Below are 18,081 nucleotides of genomic sequence, written 5' to 3' on the forward strand. Positions count from 1 at the left end.
GTGAAGCTGCTTTGAAACAATATGTGTGTAAATGTGGGAAAAATAGGGTGGTACTTGATTTTGTCCACTGGGAATTGATTAGATCATTGTGGTTTGAACTAAGGTGGTTGCTTGTTTAAAGTCGGCATGAAACAGAAGTTGTGACAGTCTTTTCTTCCTAATTGTGACATATATCCAAGTGAAATGGCTTCTAAAAGAAGAAAATTTTTGTCCATCAGGAATTTTTTTTTAAATTATTTATTAGAAAATGTGTTACAGAGACATCAAAGTACAATATATAACATCAAATATGTAACAAATAAAAGTACACTAGGGGGGGCTTAAATAAAGTCTAGAAAGTCCATCAGGAATAGAGGGTATGCATCGACGTCACTTTCCTGCCGAAAGCTCGCTCCCTCAGCTGGACTGAGTGGCAAAAGAACCTGCTGCGTGACTGGATTTAATAGGAGAAACTGTGAAAACGCGAGTAAAACTAACGAATTGCACTAAAGGTTGGAACTGAATGTGTTTCTTACAACTTGTCAAATAAACGTAATCCATGGATATTGACATGCAGCCAGGAGTCGTGTTTCCTGACATTTATATGTGCCTGATTTCGACGCTGGGGAAACACATAAAGCAAATCTGCCTGTGAATATTTTATATAACTTCATAATCACTTATATCAATGTTATATCGTCATATTGTCCAGCCCTAAAACATGTAGTTTTATAGTCAGCGTTGTTTATTGAAACACCCAATTATGCAGAATATAAGATGGAAAATATTTAATTGATGAGTTGTCAACATAATATATAACAATACAATATATATGGTATGATTTTACCTCAAAATCCAACAATTTGACACAAAATGATAACTGCAAAACATGTTTCTCTGCCTGGAGTCCAGCTGTTTCTGTGAATTGCAGTGATCCATTTGCTTATTTTTCTGTAGCTTTCTGCAGTTTTTAAATATATACCTCAGGTTTTGTGTCAAAGCTATTTGTACAGTCAGTCGCAAAGTTCTTTCCCATTTTGGATGTGTTTTGTGTGTTTTTCGCGACATTCATGCTGAAAGCCAATGCTGCCGCTCAGTCTTTTGCCACTCAGTGGGCGTGACCGCAGGCGTAACGGTCGACGGTGACGTCACGTGCATACCCTCTATTGATTGGATTGAATGGTGATCTCATGTGAGTGACAGGTTGCCCCGCCCTCACGCCAGGAAACACGTCATCAGAGAATAGAAGAGATGCGAGTGCACCATTTTGGTGTATATCTCAAGTCTTTGATAAGGACTACAAATAAACCTTTTTAAAAACCGTAAGTTGTTTTTCATTTTCTTCTTCTTAATATTAACAATAGCGTCTTCATAATTCATGTTTGTGTGTTGTAGAACAAAACGTGAAATTCTAGAGGAAGGAGCGCTCATCTTGCATTTGTGTCTAAGGCAGGTCGATAAATGTTTGCAAAAATAAATAATGTTAAAATAAAACATCAGCGGTATTTGTGGTGCACATGCGCACTACACAGGAAACACTTCCAAACAAAGAGGAAGGGCTCGTGTGATTTAAAGGGGACCGCACACAGTACAGAAATCATGCTCTTTTGCTAAGACATTAAGTTGTTTTTTAAAATGAAACTCGTTACGTGAGGAGCTTGGGATCGACTTGCACCACATACTGAGGTAAAACTAAATTGATATGATTTGCTGTATAACCTCACAGTTAGCTGGCTAGATGGCTTTGGTGTGTAGTTCAGCTAAGATTAGCATGTGAGCTAATTCCACGTTGATCAACAAAGCGACACGTAAACAGAACCATAAAAACAATGATCAATTACTATTCTATCAGTATCAAATGACAATTTCTGCACACACTGTTTGACAATGTCATTTTCAGTATTTTTTTTAAATGCTTGCTTATGATAGTTGCTTAAGATTAAATAGTTGCTTATGATTATTACCTCTGCAGCGCATTTAGACTGTAGGTGTTTATATTATAATTGATTAAATTCCATATAGCGTTACATAAATGTAAATTCACTAGTAGAGAATATAACTGTATGATCTTTGAGTGAAATCAAGCTGTATATTGACAGTATTGAAATCTCTTGCATAAAGGAAAAGCATTGATTTAAGTGTATATAGCTTGTTTTGCATTTTGTCACCTTGTATTTTTTTTTTTTTTATTATTATTATTATTATTATTATTATTTGCCATCTACAATTGTTTCCCAACATAACCCATTGTCTTAAAAAGGAATCGGATGTTATTGTCTTGTAATAAGCTACTTTGGTTTAAGTTTCACGTGTATTTTTATTTACAGTGCAACACTAAAAACATAATTACATAAACAAGTCACTATTTATTTATCACTATATTTATTTTATCAGTTTCTTTTTTCACTAAAGTTAGATAAAGTGGTTTATGATAATATTTGCTCTGCAGTACAATATGTTGTATATTTTAATTAACTAAATTTGGTTTTAATTTATATACCTTATTTTGCATTTTGTCACATTTTAAATTATTTGTAGCCTTCTAATGTGTATAATGTTATTGCTTAATGAGTAATAAATAAATAAATAAATAAATGCGGTGGTTTTTCAGTTAACTTTTCTTTCTACACAATCCCAGTTCATATATATATATATGAATATTGTTAATAATATTTTTTTTCTTGCAGAAATCACCTGTGCTGTGTAAGATGGAAACTCTCTATTACTGAACTTTATGCCCAGTTTTTGTTTTGGCAGACTAGTGAGGACAATAAGCAGATCATCTTTGCCAACACTTTTTAGGGAAACTGTATTCAGAGCAACACTAAATCGTCAAAATCTCCAGTGCTCGAGGGCTCTTACATTTACGTGGGGCTTTGCATCTAGCCCCAGTGGCATCTTTTTCTGTGTGCCACAATTTCGACAGTTTACTTTCAGCTCCGGCTCTTATTTCCACGTTTCTTGGCCTGAGTGGCAACGTGAACAACCAGACATGGCAGAGCAAAGGTACTGCGTGGAATATGCCAAACGTGGCACTGCTGGGTGCAAGAAATGCAAAGACAAGATCATGAAGGGCCTGGTCCGGATTGGCAAGATTGTGCCAAACCCGTTCAGTGAGTCTGCAGGGGAAATGAAGGAGTGGTACCATGTAAAGTGCATCTTTGAGAAGCTGGAGAGAGCGCGTGCCACCACAAAGAAAATCGAGGACATCACGGAGCTGGAGGGATGGGAGGAACTTCAGGATGAGGATAAAGATCTAATCAATAAACATGTTTCAGGTATTGGTCCACTGATTTGCTCTCCTTGTTTAGTTTGAATCAGATGTCATTGCAGACCTGCCATATGCTGAACAGTCTGTCTTCCCTTTAACAGAACTGGCAGCCAAAACCAATGCAACCCCAAAGAAGAAAGTGCAAGCAAAGTTAAACAACAGTGGACAGCTGTCAGCACCGCTAGCTGATCCAACAGTCAATGCTCCTCGCAAGTTTTCTGGCTTCACAGGTACAACGCCAAGAGAGAGTGTGTATTTTTTTTCTTTTGCTGCTGTTTTTGTTTGAAACTTTTGTGTATATTAAGATGCACTATGGTTCAAATATTTGGGGTCAGTTTATTTAAAGTTTTTAAAAGTCTCTTATGCTTACGAAGGCTGCATTTATTTATTCAAAATTACAGTAAAAACAGTAATATTGTAAAATATTACTATTGTTTTCTATTTTAAAATTTAATTTATTCCTGTAATGTAAAGCTGTTTTTATTTTATTTATTTTTTTAATTTTTTTTTTTAAAGCATCATTACTCCAATCTTTAGTGTCACATGAGCCTTCAGAAATCATTCTAATAAGCTGATTTTGTGGAAAATAAACATTTCTTATCAATGTTGAACACAGTTGTGCTGCTTAATATTTTTGTGAAAACTATGATACAATTTTGTCAGGATTCTTCATTGAATAGAAAATTCAAAAGAACAGCATTTTTTTGAAATGGAAATCTTTTTTATCAATGTAAATGTCTTTACTGCCACTTTTGGTTAATTTAATGCATCCTTGCTGATTTAAAAGTATTAATTTTCCCCCCAAAAAACTCTTATTGACCCCAAACTTAACTGAAATGTACCTTTGCCACACAAATATACATTTTATAATTTTTTTTTTTTTTTTTTTAAACAAAATAAATATATTAAAAAGGTAAAAAAAAAAAAAAAGTTTTACTGCCAGTAAGGAATATTAATGGCTGCCATAAATATTTCTTACTGGCAGTAAAACTATTTTTAAAAAACAAACAAATAAATTAATTAAAAAGATAAGATATTATAAAACTTATATATATGTTTGTGTATATTTATAAAGAAAGAGACTTTTTTTTATTTTAGATTTTATATATAGTTTTATTTTTATTTTTATATTTAAGTAAAAAAAACATTTTTAAAATGTATTTTATATTTGGATGTACAAGTTGTCTTTACTAGTCACTTAGTACTGTATATAGATGGTTAGATGGTATTGATTTGAATTTACATGGAGAGTGTCATATTATCATTCTCACTGTTTCATTTTATAAAGTGACTTACCGGCTGGAAAATAAATCTCTTGACCTGCCAAGCCATTTTTATTCTCATTTGCCACTAGGCCAGTGTTAATTTTGGACCATTATGATATAGATGTATAAACGTGATCTGTCGTTTCATGCTGTCATGCTCTGCCAACTTAATACAAGGCTTAACACTCTGTGTCTGCAGCTACCAAGGCTGGTTCCTCTTCCTCCAGTCCTGGACCGTCTCCAGCCAAACCCACTCAGGGCAGTGCTTTATCGGCTCAGCTATGTGACCCCAAACATAAAGACAACTTACTGCGGGAGTTCCGCAAACTCTGTGCCTTAGTCGCAGAGAAGTCAGGCTACAACGCCAAGACAGAGATCATCAGAGACTTCTTAGCAAAAGGCTCTGGTGGAGGTGAGCATGGATAATTGGGGCCATCATAAGCTATGTTTCCATCCAAAGTTGCGAATTGAACTTATGCGCAAAATTGGAATATCATATAAAACATTTGCAAATAAAGCATCCAGTGAGTCGAAGAGAACAAAATGGTCACTTCCTGATAAACTGGTGCTAAATATCACTAAGGAAAGTAGAAGAAGCCACTGTATTAATATAATAATTTTCATATATTATAAATTACTTTCGTCTCAGAGTGCGCAGATGAAACGCAATAAACGTGTTCTCTTGCGTTCTGAGGCAGATGCCTGCTGTTTGGGAATGCAGTCGTTTGAAACTGTTCTGAGAGGTACTTATACTGAACCACTTTGATCAGGCATTTCAGAAAGACCCAATACAACATTTCAGATGCTGTGCAATGAGATCGGTCCGCTGTTAGTACAGTTATGCTGTCCCATCGTGCAAAGTTTTTTTTTTTTTTTTTTTTTTTTTTATGTGCGTCAAGGAATTTATTCGGTGAATGTGTTTCAATCATAGTTTATGCGCATGTTTTGTTATCGGATAAAAAAAGTATCCGACTCAAACGAGCGCATACGTTTTTTTTGTGTTTTTTTTACATTTTTAGAATTTATGTGCATCTTGCCATCTCATACAGCTGTTTTTTTTTTATGCAATATCCCAAAATGTGCATAAAAATAGGTGGATGGAAATGTAGTTATTAACTCAAGCAGTCTCAAAATGCAGTCTTTGACAAGCAGTCAAGCAGTTTTTTTTTTTTTTTTTTTAATCTCCCTCCCACATCTTCACAGACAAATTCAGAGGAGATTTATACCTGACAGTGAAGCTTCTCCTCCCAGGAGTGGTGAAGAATGTGTACAACCTCAATGACAAACAAATTGTCAAACTTTTCAGCCGTATATTGAATTGCAATCAGGATGAGATGGTGCAAGACTTGGAACAGGTTTGTCGCATTGTTTTTCATATTTCTTTTACAAAAGTATTTCAGTTCACCTTTATTTGTTAAGCGCTTTTCACAATACATATAAAGTAGTCGAAGAAGAGAAATATTTGAGCCTTTCCTTCATTGATCTTTATTGGTTTCATATAGGGAGATGTTTCAGAGACAGTGCGGATGTTTTTCGAGGACAGCAAGTCTTTCCCTCCAGCAGCCAAGAGTCTTTTGACCATCCAGGAAGTAGATGCTTCACTGAGCCGTCTATCCCAGCTCACAAAGGAGGATGATCAGCAGGCAGAGCTGCAGGACATTGCTAAAAAGTCAGATAGAAATCATTTTAATCTTTGATTATATAAAATACTCATAAAAAAAAAAAAAAAAAAAACATGTTTTCCATTTATTTGAATTTTGAGGATGCTAACTTTTTCTTGTTTCCCAGATGTACCGGAAATGATCTGAAGTGCTACATTCGTTTGGTCAAACATGATCTGAAAATCAACTCGGGGGCAAAGCATGTGTAAGTGTTGCTAGCAAATTGTACCTAAAGGCATTGTGTTTGTTCTGTCTCGCTCAGTGTAATCTTTCTCTCGTCAGTTTGGATGCTGTGGACCCTAACGCATACGATGCCTTCAAAGCCTCCCGTAACCTTGGTGACGTAATCGACAGGGTGCTACGGAACCAGCAGGAAGCCTCTAATGGATCAGGGCCCCGAAAGATCCTTAGCGTGGAGGCGTCTCTGATGACCCCCGTACAGCCAATGCTGGTCTGAGTCTCTAGTGTTCTTAAATGGATAATTCACAAAAAAAAAAAAAAAAAAAAAAATCTTTCATAATTTGCTCATCCTTATGTTCTGAACATGTATGATTGACTTTCTTCTGTGGAACACAAAAAAAAATTTGTTTTGAGAAATGTTGGTAACCAAACAATTTTGATGAAACAATTTCTTAGAATATCTTCTACAGATGAAAGTCAGAATTTTTATTTTTGGGTGATCACTTTAATTCCATATTCTTCAGCTACAGATAACGTTCAATACTAAGAATGTGCAAAACTAAATAATTTGGACTAGTCTGCAGGTTGTAGGTTATTAATAAGCAGTAAAGATATTTTAAATATTTTTAAGAAACAGAAATATAAGAGTATGCCTACTATTTACAAAGGTTTTCTTAATTGTATCAACTGCTTGTTTTTATTCTTGTAGGCAGAAGCATGCAAGTCCATTGAGTATGCCATGAAGAAGTGTCCTAATGGGATGTACTCTGAGATCAAGTATGATGGTGAGCGTGTGCAGGTCCATAAGAACGGCGATCATTTCAGTTACTTCAGTCGAAGTCTCAAACCAGTACTTCCACACAAGGTCAGTACCTCCAGCAACTGTTAGCCATAATATGTAATACACTTCCCTGGGCAAAGAAATATGCCAAGCCAAAAATGGCAACATATTTAGTGGTCATTTAATGGTCTTAACCATTTTAATCCCAAATCACTGGTCAGGAAATGAGCAAGAATTGCACAAATACTGTAGATAAAATACCTTAGCACAGAATAGCCTTGCAGACAGCTTTTTACAGGAAGAAGAGTCAGTGTTGTTCCACTGAATGTTAATGGCTTCAAACAGTTCATGAGTAGTTGAAAAATGTCTCTCAGCTTATTTAAGTTTAATGTGAGACCAAATATTCACTATAGGGTTTAAATCTGGACAAAACATGAGCCTGATGGACTTCATGGTTGTCTTGTTGAAATAACATCTGATCATTCCTCTTTAGATAACAACTTTTCATTTGTGGGAAGCAAGCCATTCTGCAGTATTCTCCTGTACTCCAAACTTTTCACAGTGAAGCAGCTCACCAATACCAGCAGCTAAAAATTACACCTCTCCCTCCATGCTTCACTCTGCTGGAGATGCATTTATTATTATATTTCTCAGCAGATTTTCAAAGACACCGCTCTGGAGCATCACCATGCAACTCGTGTTTCATTGATTCATCACTCCACGCACAACTTCCCACATTCTGACAAAACCTTCATTCTGTCCTTTTCTGAGACTGCAAAGACATCATAAGTAGTGCATTTTCTTAAATTTAGCTAATTTGCTGACTAATAAGACAATTAAAAGCTTAGTGTTCAGCCATTTTGGGCTTTGCCCCTTTTTTTTGCCCAGGAGTGTAAATGTGTGTGTTTAAAAATCATTAAGATTTCTTTTAAAAAGAGTTTGATTTTCTCCTGCAGGTTGCTCATTTTAAAGAGTTCATACCACAGGCATTTCCTGGTGGTCATAGCATGATCCTTGATGCTGAAGTTCTTCTTATTGACACAAGGTCTAGCAAACCACTGCCTTTTGGGACTCTTGGAGTACACAAGGTAAACCAGAGGGCAATGTCGTTTTGGTGTTCCTTTAAAGGAATGTTTTAAATATACTACTGTTTGAAAGTTTGGTGGTGTTAAGATTTTTTTTAAAAATGTTTTTGTAAAGAAGCAGTCTCTTGCACTCACCAATGCATTTATTTGATCAAAAATACAGAAAAATATTATTACATTTTAAAATGTTTTCTATTTGAATATTTTTAAATGTAATTTATTCATGTGATGCAAAGCTGAATTTTCAGCATCATTACTCCAGTCTTCAGTGTCACATGATCCTTCAGAAATCATTCTAATATGCTGATCTGCTGCTCAAGAAATATTTATTATTTTAATATTTATTAAATATTTAAGATTTTTATATTCGAAAGAACAGCATTTGTTAAAAAAAAAAAAAAAAAAAAATCTTTTGTAACATATGTTTGCAGTCACTTTTGAGAAATCGAATGCATCCTTGCAGAATAAAAGTATTAATTCCTTTAAAAAAAAGACAACTTTTAAATGTTAATGTATATTCCAAACTTTATGAAGTCATCTGAACTGAGAGCATTGTTTTGTTTTTGTGTGTTTTCAGAAAGCAGCTTTCCAGGATGCTCAAGTGGGTCTGTTTGTGTTCGACTGCATTTATTTTAACGGTGTCAGTCTCATGGACAAGTGAGTCAACCTAAATGAATTCATTTTTCATTTGTCCTTTATCTATCTGAAAGTTATTTGAGATTTTATAGAACAATAAAACATTTTTATTAAAATGTGATTGATATTTTCAGTCTAAGATGTGAAAGATGTTGATGTTGTGATGTTTTCCAGACCCCTCTGTGAAAGAAGAAAGTTTCTCCATGACAATATGGTGGAAGTTCCTAACAGGATTCTGTTCTCAGAAATGAAGCATGTCACGGTCAGTTCTGCATAGCTGCATTTCCACCATCAGGCTGAACAGTTCTAAGAACGCTGGAACAGTTGGTTATATTTCCTCTTAACCTTGGTTCAGCACTCAGCCCGGAGTTCTACTGTGCTGGTAGAAAGCGTCATGAGCGCCACTTAGGATTGATCACTTGACTGCTGCCTGGCTGCCAGTTTCTATGTTGCTGGCCAAGCTCACGGTTTAAGCAAAGTAAACAGAAATTAATAATAAAATTAAAAGTAATATTTGATCATCCTCCATAACGCAGTTGCTATTTACATCTCACACTGTCTGTAAACTCTTGTTACCAAGGCAATGACTGACTCATACGTATTACATTCCAAAGAGCACCGTTATGAGCCCCACAGTGGAAAATGAAACCATATCCGTACCATTTGGGCTGGATCGGCACGGAATTGTGCGGTTAAGCAAAGGGAACGGTTTGGCCCGATGGTGTAAAATCTTGCATATGCCCTCAGTATTCTAGAGTGTTTTCAAATGTGTGGGTAGGTCAAGTTAATTAAAGGTTGATGTTATAGTAAAACTTCAGGGTGGATGATTTTATTACGGCTAATGACATTGTGTCCCAACAGAGAGCTGCTGACCTGGCAGAAATGATCACACGTGTCATCAGAGAGGGACTGGAGGGGTTGGTTCTGAAGGATATCAAGGTACAGCCTGCCTACATTTTGAATGTAATACTAGCGTACTGTATACTGCACAGTGTGCTGCCTACTGAAGTACTTGAAATAGTATGCTATTTTTGTGAAAATTTGGTGCTAGAAACATTTTCATTTGAATGAAGGCAGATGAGTCTGTTCAGACCGACACGAACATTGGCATTCCATCAATGCGAAAGTTTTTTTCCAGAGATGTATTAATCTCTTTTCCATCCCACTGCAAATAATTGGCAAACCAATAAGGCTACATTCACACTGTCAGTTTTTGGGATTGACATCCGCATTCGCTTACAGGAGTGAGACTTGAAATGACCCGTTCTCACAGCATCTTACACTAGCTTCTCGAATACTGTCTATATGAACGTGCAATAGGAGTCAAGCCCATACTCTCTTACCAGTAACCATATTAGCGATAGTGACCACAGTAATATCAAAGACGGTGACATTTGTAAAGCTGAAGTCTTATGACTTTTGATACGTATCTGTTATTATATCTGGGTGGAGAGCGGTGTATTCGAGGCGTGGGTACAAACTGACGGGAGCACTTAAACCTTCAGATGACACGCATCTCTCTCGCACTGTGTGACATGACAGACGACTAGTTGTCCAAGCCAGTTCCGTTCACACAGAGTAGGTTAGGTTATAGAATGTGGTTCTCACTCCTGTAAATAACTGAACTGTATGTGAACTTAACCATATTAAAGGGATAGTTGACTCAAAAATAAAAATTCTGTCATTTACTCATCCTCATGTCATTTCAAACCCATAAGACTTTTGTTCATCTTTGGAACACAAATGAAGATCTTTTTGATGAAATCTGAGAGCTTTCTGTCCCTCCATTGACAGCTATACAACTGACTCTTTGATGCTTTAAAAAGTCATGAAGAGATCGTAAAACTAATCCATATGAATTGAGCGGTTTAGTCCAACTGTTCTGAAGAGACACCATCACTTTATATGATGAACATTGAATTTGGGCTTTTATTCACATATAAACATTGATCAGTGAACAACGTGGTGCTCAAACGTGGTGCGTAACACGAGAATGAACTTCATTGGTTCTCGCACATCTAGCAAACATGCTTGAGCTTCTGTTTACCACAACTGATGTGTGAGTTGATGAATGTTTATATGTGAATGTAAGCCTAAATTCAATCTGTTCATCATATAAAGAAATCGCGTCTTCAGAAAATTTGGACTAAACTGCTCAATTCATATGGATTAGTTTTATGATCTATTTATGAACTTTTTTGAAGCGTCGAGGTGTTTGTTGCATAAGCTGTCAATGGAGGGACAGAAAGCTCACAGATTTCATCAAAAAGATCTTCATTTGTGTTCCGAAGTCTTACGGGTGTGGAATGACATGATGGTGAGTAATTAATGACAATTTTCATTTTTGGGTGAACTAACCCTTTAGGGAAAGACAGCCATATTCTGCTGCTGTGTGAATGTGGACTAAGATTAAGATAAGTATTTTGCTACTTGACGGTGTACAGCAGAGGAAGAATCTGGAAATGGCTCTCGTCTTTTTACACATTGGTCTGAACGTACAAATCCTTGCGAGAATTGGAACAAATTTTTGAGCCAAACATTTGTGTTGTAAACGGTCCTTGATTTGTTGATTGGCATCCTGTTACCATCTAGGAAATAGAAATGTTGCATTCATTATCTGGTTCCCAGCAGCATGGTCAAATAGATGCTAAAAATCATGGTTGATATTACTTCCGGGTTATTTAACATTTGAAATGAATGGTCAAGCACATTGCATTGTAGGATACAGTTTTCGACTCAAGGTGCTCTTTTGTGCCTTTCACGTTTGGATAAATGTAGTAAGTCTCACTCTCACAGAAAATTTGCATACTGCGCACAGTATACATACTGCAAAGTATTTTGTGAGCCCTTGATCATAATGCCAAAAACCCAAGGATTCTGAAAGCTTATTGCTCTCAGGTAAAAAGTGCCATACATTTGTGTTTGCTAGATCAGTTCATGCTACATCTGGACTTTATTGCTGTTTCAGGGGCATTATGAACCAGGAAAGCGTCACTGGTTGAAGGTGAAGAAGGACTATCTGAATGAAGGAGCAATGGCGGACACTGCTGACCTTGTGGTGCTTGGAGCTTTCTATGGCAAAGGCTCAAATGGTCTGTAACAGCAGTCCAATCCAAATGGCTTTAAACAATAATTGAACTTCAGAGCTGCTAGTGTAGCACAGTCTTGAAATATTATGCGTTTCTGTCTGCCACACAGGTGGAATTATGTCCAGTTTCCTCATGGGCTGCTATGACCCTGAATCCAGGAAGTGGTGCACTGTGACCAAGTGTTCAGGAGGCTATGACGACGCCACGTTAGCCAGACTGCAGAAGGAGTTGGACGTTATCAAAATAGGCAAGGTAAATCTCATGGCTTAATCAGTAGATTTTCTTCTGCCTATATTGCCATATCAGATTTATAAAAAGTTGCATGAGACAAGTTTCCTGTTTATCTCACCATCACAGGATCCAAGCAAGATCCCAGGATGGTTGAAGATTGTCAAGAACTATTACCCGGATTTCATTATCCGTGATCCAGAAGTAAGACTGAGATGATCCTCTTCATAATATGGGATGCTTAATGATTACGTGCTTGTAATGTGAAATGAGCTTGATGGGACTGTTAAAAGCCTGGTTACAGTTGAGTATGTGATTGGAAAAAGAGCAATGAAGGAACTTTATTGGCTAGTTATCTCTTTACCTCAGATGAATGTGTTAAATAGACCATACAACACTCAAATGTTTAAGATGTCTGTACTCAACTGAAACTGCAGTAGTTCGTATTGTGTGTACAACTGAGGAAGAATATATCCTGTTTGTTCATGCTTACAGAAAGCGCCAGTGTGGGAAATAACAGGAGCAGAGTTTTCCAAATCAGAAATGCACACTGCAGATGGCATATCCATCCGCTTCCCACGATGCACTCGAATGCGTGACGACAAGGACTGGAAGACAGCCACTAACCTTCAGCAGCTCAAGGTAAGCATTTTGCATGGAGATGCAATTAGGAACTGCAGATTGTGCCATCAAGCATCTCAAAAGATGTTACACGTGTGAATCATTTCAAACCAATCTTGTCTTGGCATGTACAAAATGAGAAAAATCTGTGCTTTTAAAATCAGCATGAAATGAAAATTTGCCTCACTCATTTTGTAAATGCATGATCTTACTGTGAATGACTCATCCTTGTATGTTTCTCTTTTTGATCCCAGAATGTTTAATCAGAATGTCATAATTTGATTTTTGGTGAAACAATTTTTCTCTGAAGCATGTCAGACTTCTCAAATCTAACCCCGCCCCTCCACAATCGGCCATCTCACATTCATTTGAGTCCAACACCCACATCTCAAAATCCGGTTGAAACAAGTCCCTGCCCTACATCAAATATTACCAATATTCACCAAGAAATCAAAATGGACAATATTTTTTTTTTTTTTTTTTTTTGGGAATATTGCAGTATTTAATATTGCAGTCTAATAATTAGGTTGTTTTTATAAATGAAATATTCATTTTTTTTATTATAAAAGTCACCATGAAATCAAAATTGATAATTGTTGTAGTATTTATTATTACTTTATAATCAAAATAAAATCTGGGGCAACCTGTCACTCATAAAAGCCTCACAGCAGTAGCCAACCACAGTCGTCCAATCAGTTCCCGATGGACAAAATCAAGTCATGCCCTACTTTTTTTTTCTTTTCTCGTTTTCTTGTTCAAGAAGCCATTTCACTTGGGTATATGTCACAATAGAGAAGAAAAGACTGTCGCAACTTCCGTTTCATGCCAACTTTATTTATTTTGCAGGAGCTGTATCGTATCTCGAAGGAAAACTGTGATTTTGAGGTAACGGCTGGTCCGTCCAAAACTAGCCAAAATGACAAGAGCTCCTCAGGAGGTGAGAGTGGAGGAAGCTCTCCCTCAGCATCTCATGGAGCTTCCTCAGCTAAGACTAGTAAGCGTTTGCCATGATCCTGTTTGGTCTGTAGTTGTCAAGTGTGACATCTGCATCATAAAAGTACCATTAAAAAGTTCTTAAGTTCTGTAATTGTTTCAACTGTTCAGAAAATGGTCATACCCCAAAAGCAAAGGCAGTGAAAACAGAATCATCCTCTCCAGCAGTTAAGAGGAAACTACCCACTGAGAAACAAAATGCCAAGAAGGTTTGTTATACACATATCCATATACACACACTACTGTTTGAAAAGTCTCTAATGCTCATCAAGTCTGCATTTATTTGATCAAAAATACAGTAAAACTGTAATTGTGAAATATTACAATTTTAAATAACCATTTTCTATTTTAATATACTTTAAAATGTAATTGTGATGCAAATCTGAATTTTTAGCAACATTACTCCAGTCTTCAGTGTCACATGATCCTTCAGAAATCATTCTAATATGATGATTTTCTGCTCAAGAAACATTTCTTATCAATGTTGAGAACATTTGTGCTGCGTAATATTTTTGTTGAAACATACATTTTTTCAGGACTCTGAATAGAATGATTTATTTGAAATTGAAATATTTTGTAACACTGTACTTAAAAGTCTTTACTGACATCAGTTTAATGCAACCTTGCTGAATAGAAGCATTCATTTCCTAAAAAAAAAAAAAAAAAATCTTACTCAACTTTTAAATGGCAAAGAGCGTTCTCTGAAACACAGGTTTAGTCTGTCTTTATCCGTTTTTGGTTAATCTCTCTCCTCAAACCCTGTGATCTGGCTTTATTTCAGATAAAAACAGAACCTGCTCACAGCAATGGACAAAGTAAATTGAAGACCATTCAAACAACCGACCCAAAGAATGAAAAGGTTTGTTTTACCTCTTTGGCTTGCTTTGGAACTATATACTTAAGGTTTGTTCACACTTGGCTGGTTTGGTTCGGTTAAAACAAACTCTGATGCGATTGCTCTGTTAGTGCAGTTCATTTGAATAAGTATGAACGCTGCCGCCCGGATATTAGTGTGCACCAAACAAGTGGACCAAAACCCACCTGTTAGATTAAAATCTCAATCATAGGTAGAATATTTGTAGTCTGTCTTCAATTTAGAAACAGGCACCTCAACCCCTGTGATGTGTGGCAGCAGCAGATCAAGTGTGGTACAAAGCATTCTCAGATTTATTCAGGAAGAAGGGTCATATTTATAGACATAGGTCAAACAACAATCTCCAGGATGGCTTGAGCATCCAATCATACGACTTAAGAATCAAACCTTACCATGTATGGCATTTCAAGAAATGTAATAACAAATAAGAAATGTATGTGCGTAAATGTGTGTGTGTGTGTGTGTGTGTGTGTGTGTGTGTGTGTGTGTGTGTGTGTGTGTGTGTGTGTGTGTGTGTGTGTGTGTGTGTGTGTGTGTGTGTGTGTGTGTCTTCAACTTCTGGTTGCGTGTGAGTGTCAGTGTGTCCAAGGACTACTACCTCTTGTTTTGTCTAGGTAGGTACATGTGCACAATGGAAAAATCCCAAGACACAAAGAAAAAAAGTGAAGCACAAGAAATAAGAAATTATTTAACACATTCAGGCAACTCTGGTGTGGATGAACTGAACAGTGTTGCCCATTACAGTTCAGTACAGGCAGTTGGACTGTGTCTTGTTGCAGCAGATCTTCATTTGTGTGTGTAACTGAGGAATTCCTGGTGCTGTTTTGACACATTTTGCACATTTTATAAGCTCTTCATGAGTTCTCAGCTAGTACAAATACCACATGTACGCACATACAACGAGCACATTTAGCCCAACACACAGCATTATTTTGGATGTTTTTTTAAAGGTGCCCAAGAACGTTCTTTCACAAGATGTAATATAAGTCTAAGGTGTCTCCTGAATGTGTCTGTGAAGTTTCAGCTCAAAATACCCCATAGATTTTTTTTTTATTAATTTTATTAACTGCCTATTTTGGGGCACCATTAACTATGCACTGATTTACACTCGGCGCCGCCCCTTTAAGACGCGAGCTTCCTGCCACAGGAGCTGTCGACTATATTACAGCGCATTTACAAAGTTCACACAGCTAATATAACCCTCAAATGGATCTTTACAAGATGTTCGTCATGCATGCTGCATATTATGTGAGTAAAGTATTTATTTGGATGTTAAAAGTTTTATTCTGAGTGAATTTGAGGCTGTCCTCCGTGGCTAACTGCTATTGCTACACTGTTGGAGAGATTTATAAAGAATGAAGTTGTGTTTATGAATTATACAGACTGCAAGTGTTTAAAAAATGAAAATAACGACAGTCTTGTCTCGCGAATACAGTAAGAAACGATGGTAACTTTAACCACATTTAACAGTACATTAGCAACATGCTAACGAAACATTTAGAAAGACAATTCACAAATATCAGTAAAAATATCATGCTATCATGGATTATGTCAGTTATTATTGCTCCATCTGCCATTTTTCGCTATTGTTCTTGCTTACCTAGTCTGATGATTCGGCTGTGTGCAGCTCAGACATTTACTGGCTGCCCTTGTCTAATTCCTTTTATAATGTTGGGAACATCATGGGCTGGCATTATGCAAATATTGGGGCGTACACCCCGACTGTTACGTAACAGTCGGTGTTATGTTGAGATTCGCCTGTTCTTCGGAGGTCGTTTAAACAAATGAGATTTATATAAGAAGGAGGAAACAATGGAGTTTGAGACTCACTGTATGTCATTTCCATGTACTGAACTCTTGTTATTCAACTATGCCAAGGTAAATTCAATTTTTGAATCTAGGGCACCTTTAAGCTCCATCACCAAATATGTCATAAAAGCTGTTTTTTGTTTTGAATTTTTAGATTTGGTGTTAAAAAAAATGTGTGAATGCTAAAGCAAACCAGGACTAAATGTATAATATTCTTTGGTCCTAACCAGAAGAACCAAGAGAACCGAACTACAAGTGTAAACTCAAAAGTAAAAAGACATCATTTACCCTCATGTTGTTTCAAACCTTTAAAAGAAGATATTTTACAGAATTGTTGTCCATATAATAAAGGCAAGGACAAAAATTGACATTTTTCAAAGTAACTTCATTAGTGTTCTGCATAAGAAAGAGTCATACAGGTTTGGAAGGTCATGAGGGTGAGTAAATTTTATATTTTTCACTGAACTGACTCTTTAAAGCATGATTTTGCTGTTAAAATACTTCCTTTCTCAGCTTAAATGTAAATAGCCATTTGTTGGTTGATTTCCCTCAAAACATGTGTAAATGCTGTACACACTTAACACGTTTTCACCATCTTCCTGCAGACACTACTGGACATTTTCACAGGCGTGAAGCTCTACCTCCCAGAGTCGGTACAGGACTTTGAGAAGCTTCGCCGTTACTTCCTAGCGTACGATGGAGATCTGGTGCCTGAGTATGATTCCGGTTCAGCCACGCATACACTGGAGAAGCCAGACGACGACAGTTCAGCCCACAGGGTCACCTCCAACTGGATCTGGGAATGCATCCGAAAGAGGAGGGTGGTTCCCCCTTGCTGAACAAGATAAAGAGACTGCCGAAGGACACTACCACAAAGCTCAGGTTTGCTGTTCTCTAACAAGCAAAGCCATTATGGGAAAAATACCTGTTTCGTCAGACCCGCAGCTACAGCAATAATGCTGTCAAACATGACAGACTGAGTTGAATGAACTTTTTCTAAACGGTGTCTCCAAATCATTTTTTTGTTTGCTTTACCACATTGTGGTATTACACGTTGTACTAGAAAACTGTCAAGTTTCCTAGCTTTTCAAGTTTGTGTTGGTTTTGACATTGAGATATTTCTTACCGAGTTCTCATATTTATGATTTTTAATTTTTTTTTGATGTCATTGACTAATGCTGATACTCATTTCTTAAGCATATTCTTCAAGGAGGTCAATAAGTGTAATGATTTTGATGACTTCATCATAATACAATGTCATTCATCTTTTTCGACAAGGATGTTTGTATGAAGTATGCTCTTGGGCACAGGACGAGTGATTAACAATACAATAGCAACAGCCATGAGGCATGATTGTGGAATGAATAATTGTGTAGAGTAAATTGGGTAAGAGCCCTCTAGCTTAGTAAGGGTAGTTGTGTGTAATTTCAAATGTTCCAATCATTCTAATTAAAACAAGCTTTTTATGCACCAAGAACTTGATTTGTGCTTGAATCGAGTTATTCTAGCACACGGTAGGGAACCGCAGTTCTGTTCTCCAGTATAAGTGATTGTGTGAGTGTTTGTATAACACATTAATTTTCTGAATTGTTTTTTTTTTCTTGTCTAA

General features: G+C 36.7%; 1 protein-coding gene across 1 annotated transcript; it reads left to right on the forward strand.

Annotated features, from left to right (window-relative positions):
* Window positions 1–1,507: 1,507 nt before the first annotated feature.
* Window positions 1,508–17,949, forward strand: lig3 (ligase III, DNA, ATP-dependent). Its single transcript, XM_048189581.1, has 21 exons — window positions 1,508–1,665; window positions 2,667–3,257; window positions 3,352–3,480; window positions 4,715–4,927; window positions 5,719–5,870; window positions 6,018–6,184; window positions 6,304–6,381; window positions 6,459–6,627; window positions 7,066–7,221; window positions 8,094–8,225; window positions 8,800–8,879; window positions 9,033–9,120; window positions 9,720–9,797; window positions 11,827–11,950; window positions 12,057–12,199; window positions 12,305–12,379; window positions 12,671–12,817; window positions 13,643–13,790; window positions 13,901–13,998; window positions 14,571–14,648; window positions 17,078–17,949. The coding sequence occupies exons 2-21, from the start codon at window positions 2,714–2,716 to the stop codon at window positions 17,309–17,311; spliced, it is 3,033 nt and encodes a 1,010-aa protein (XP_048045538.1). The 5' UTR covers window positions 1,508–1,665; window positions 2,667–2,713; the 3' UTR covers window positions 17,312–17,949.
* The last annotated feature ends 132 nt before the right edge of the window (window positions 17,950–18,081 follow it).

Source organism: Megalobrama amblycephala, linkage group LG4 (genome assembly GCF_018812025.1).
Source record: "Megalobrama amblycephala isolate DHTTF-2021 linkage group LG4, ASM1881202v1, whole genome shotgun sequence".
Classification (NCBI taxonomy): Eukaryota; Metazoa; Chordata; class Actinopteri; order Cypriniformes; family Xenocyprididae; genus Megalobrama; species Megalobrama amblycephala.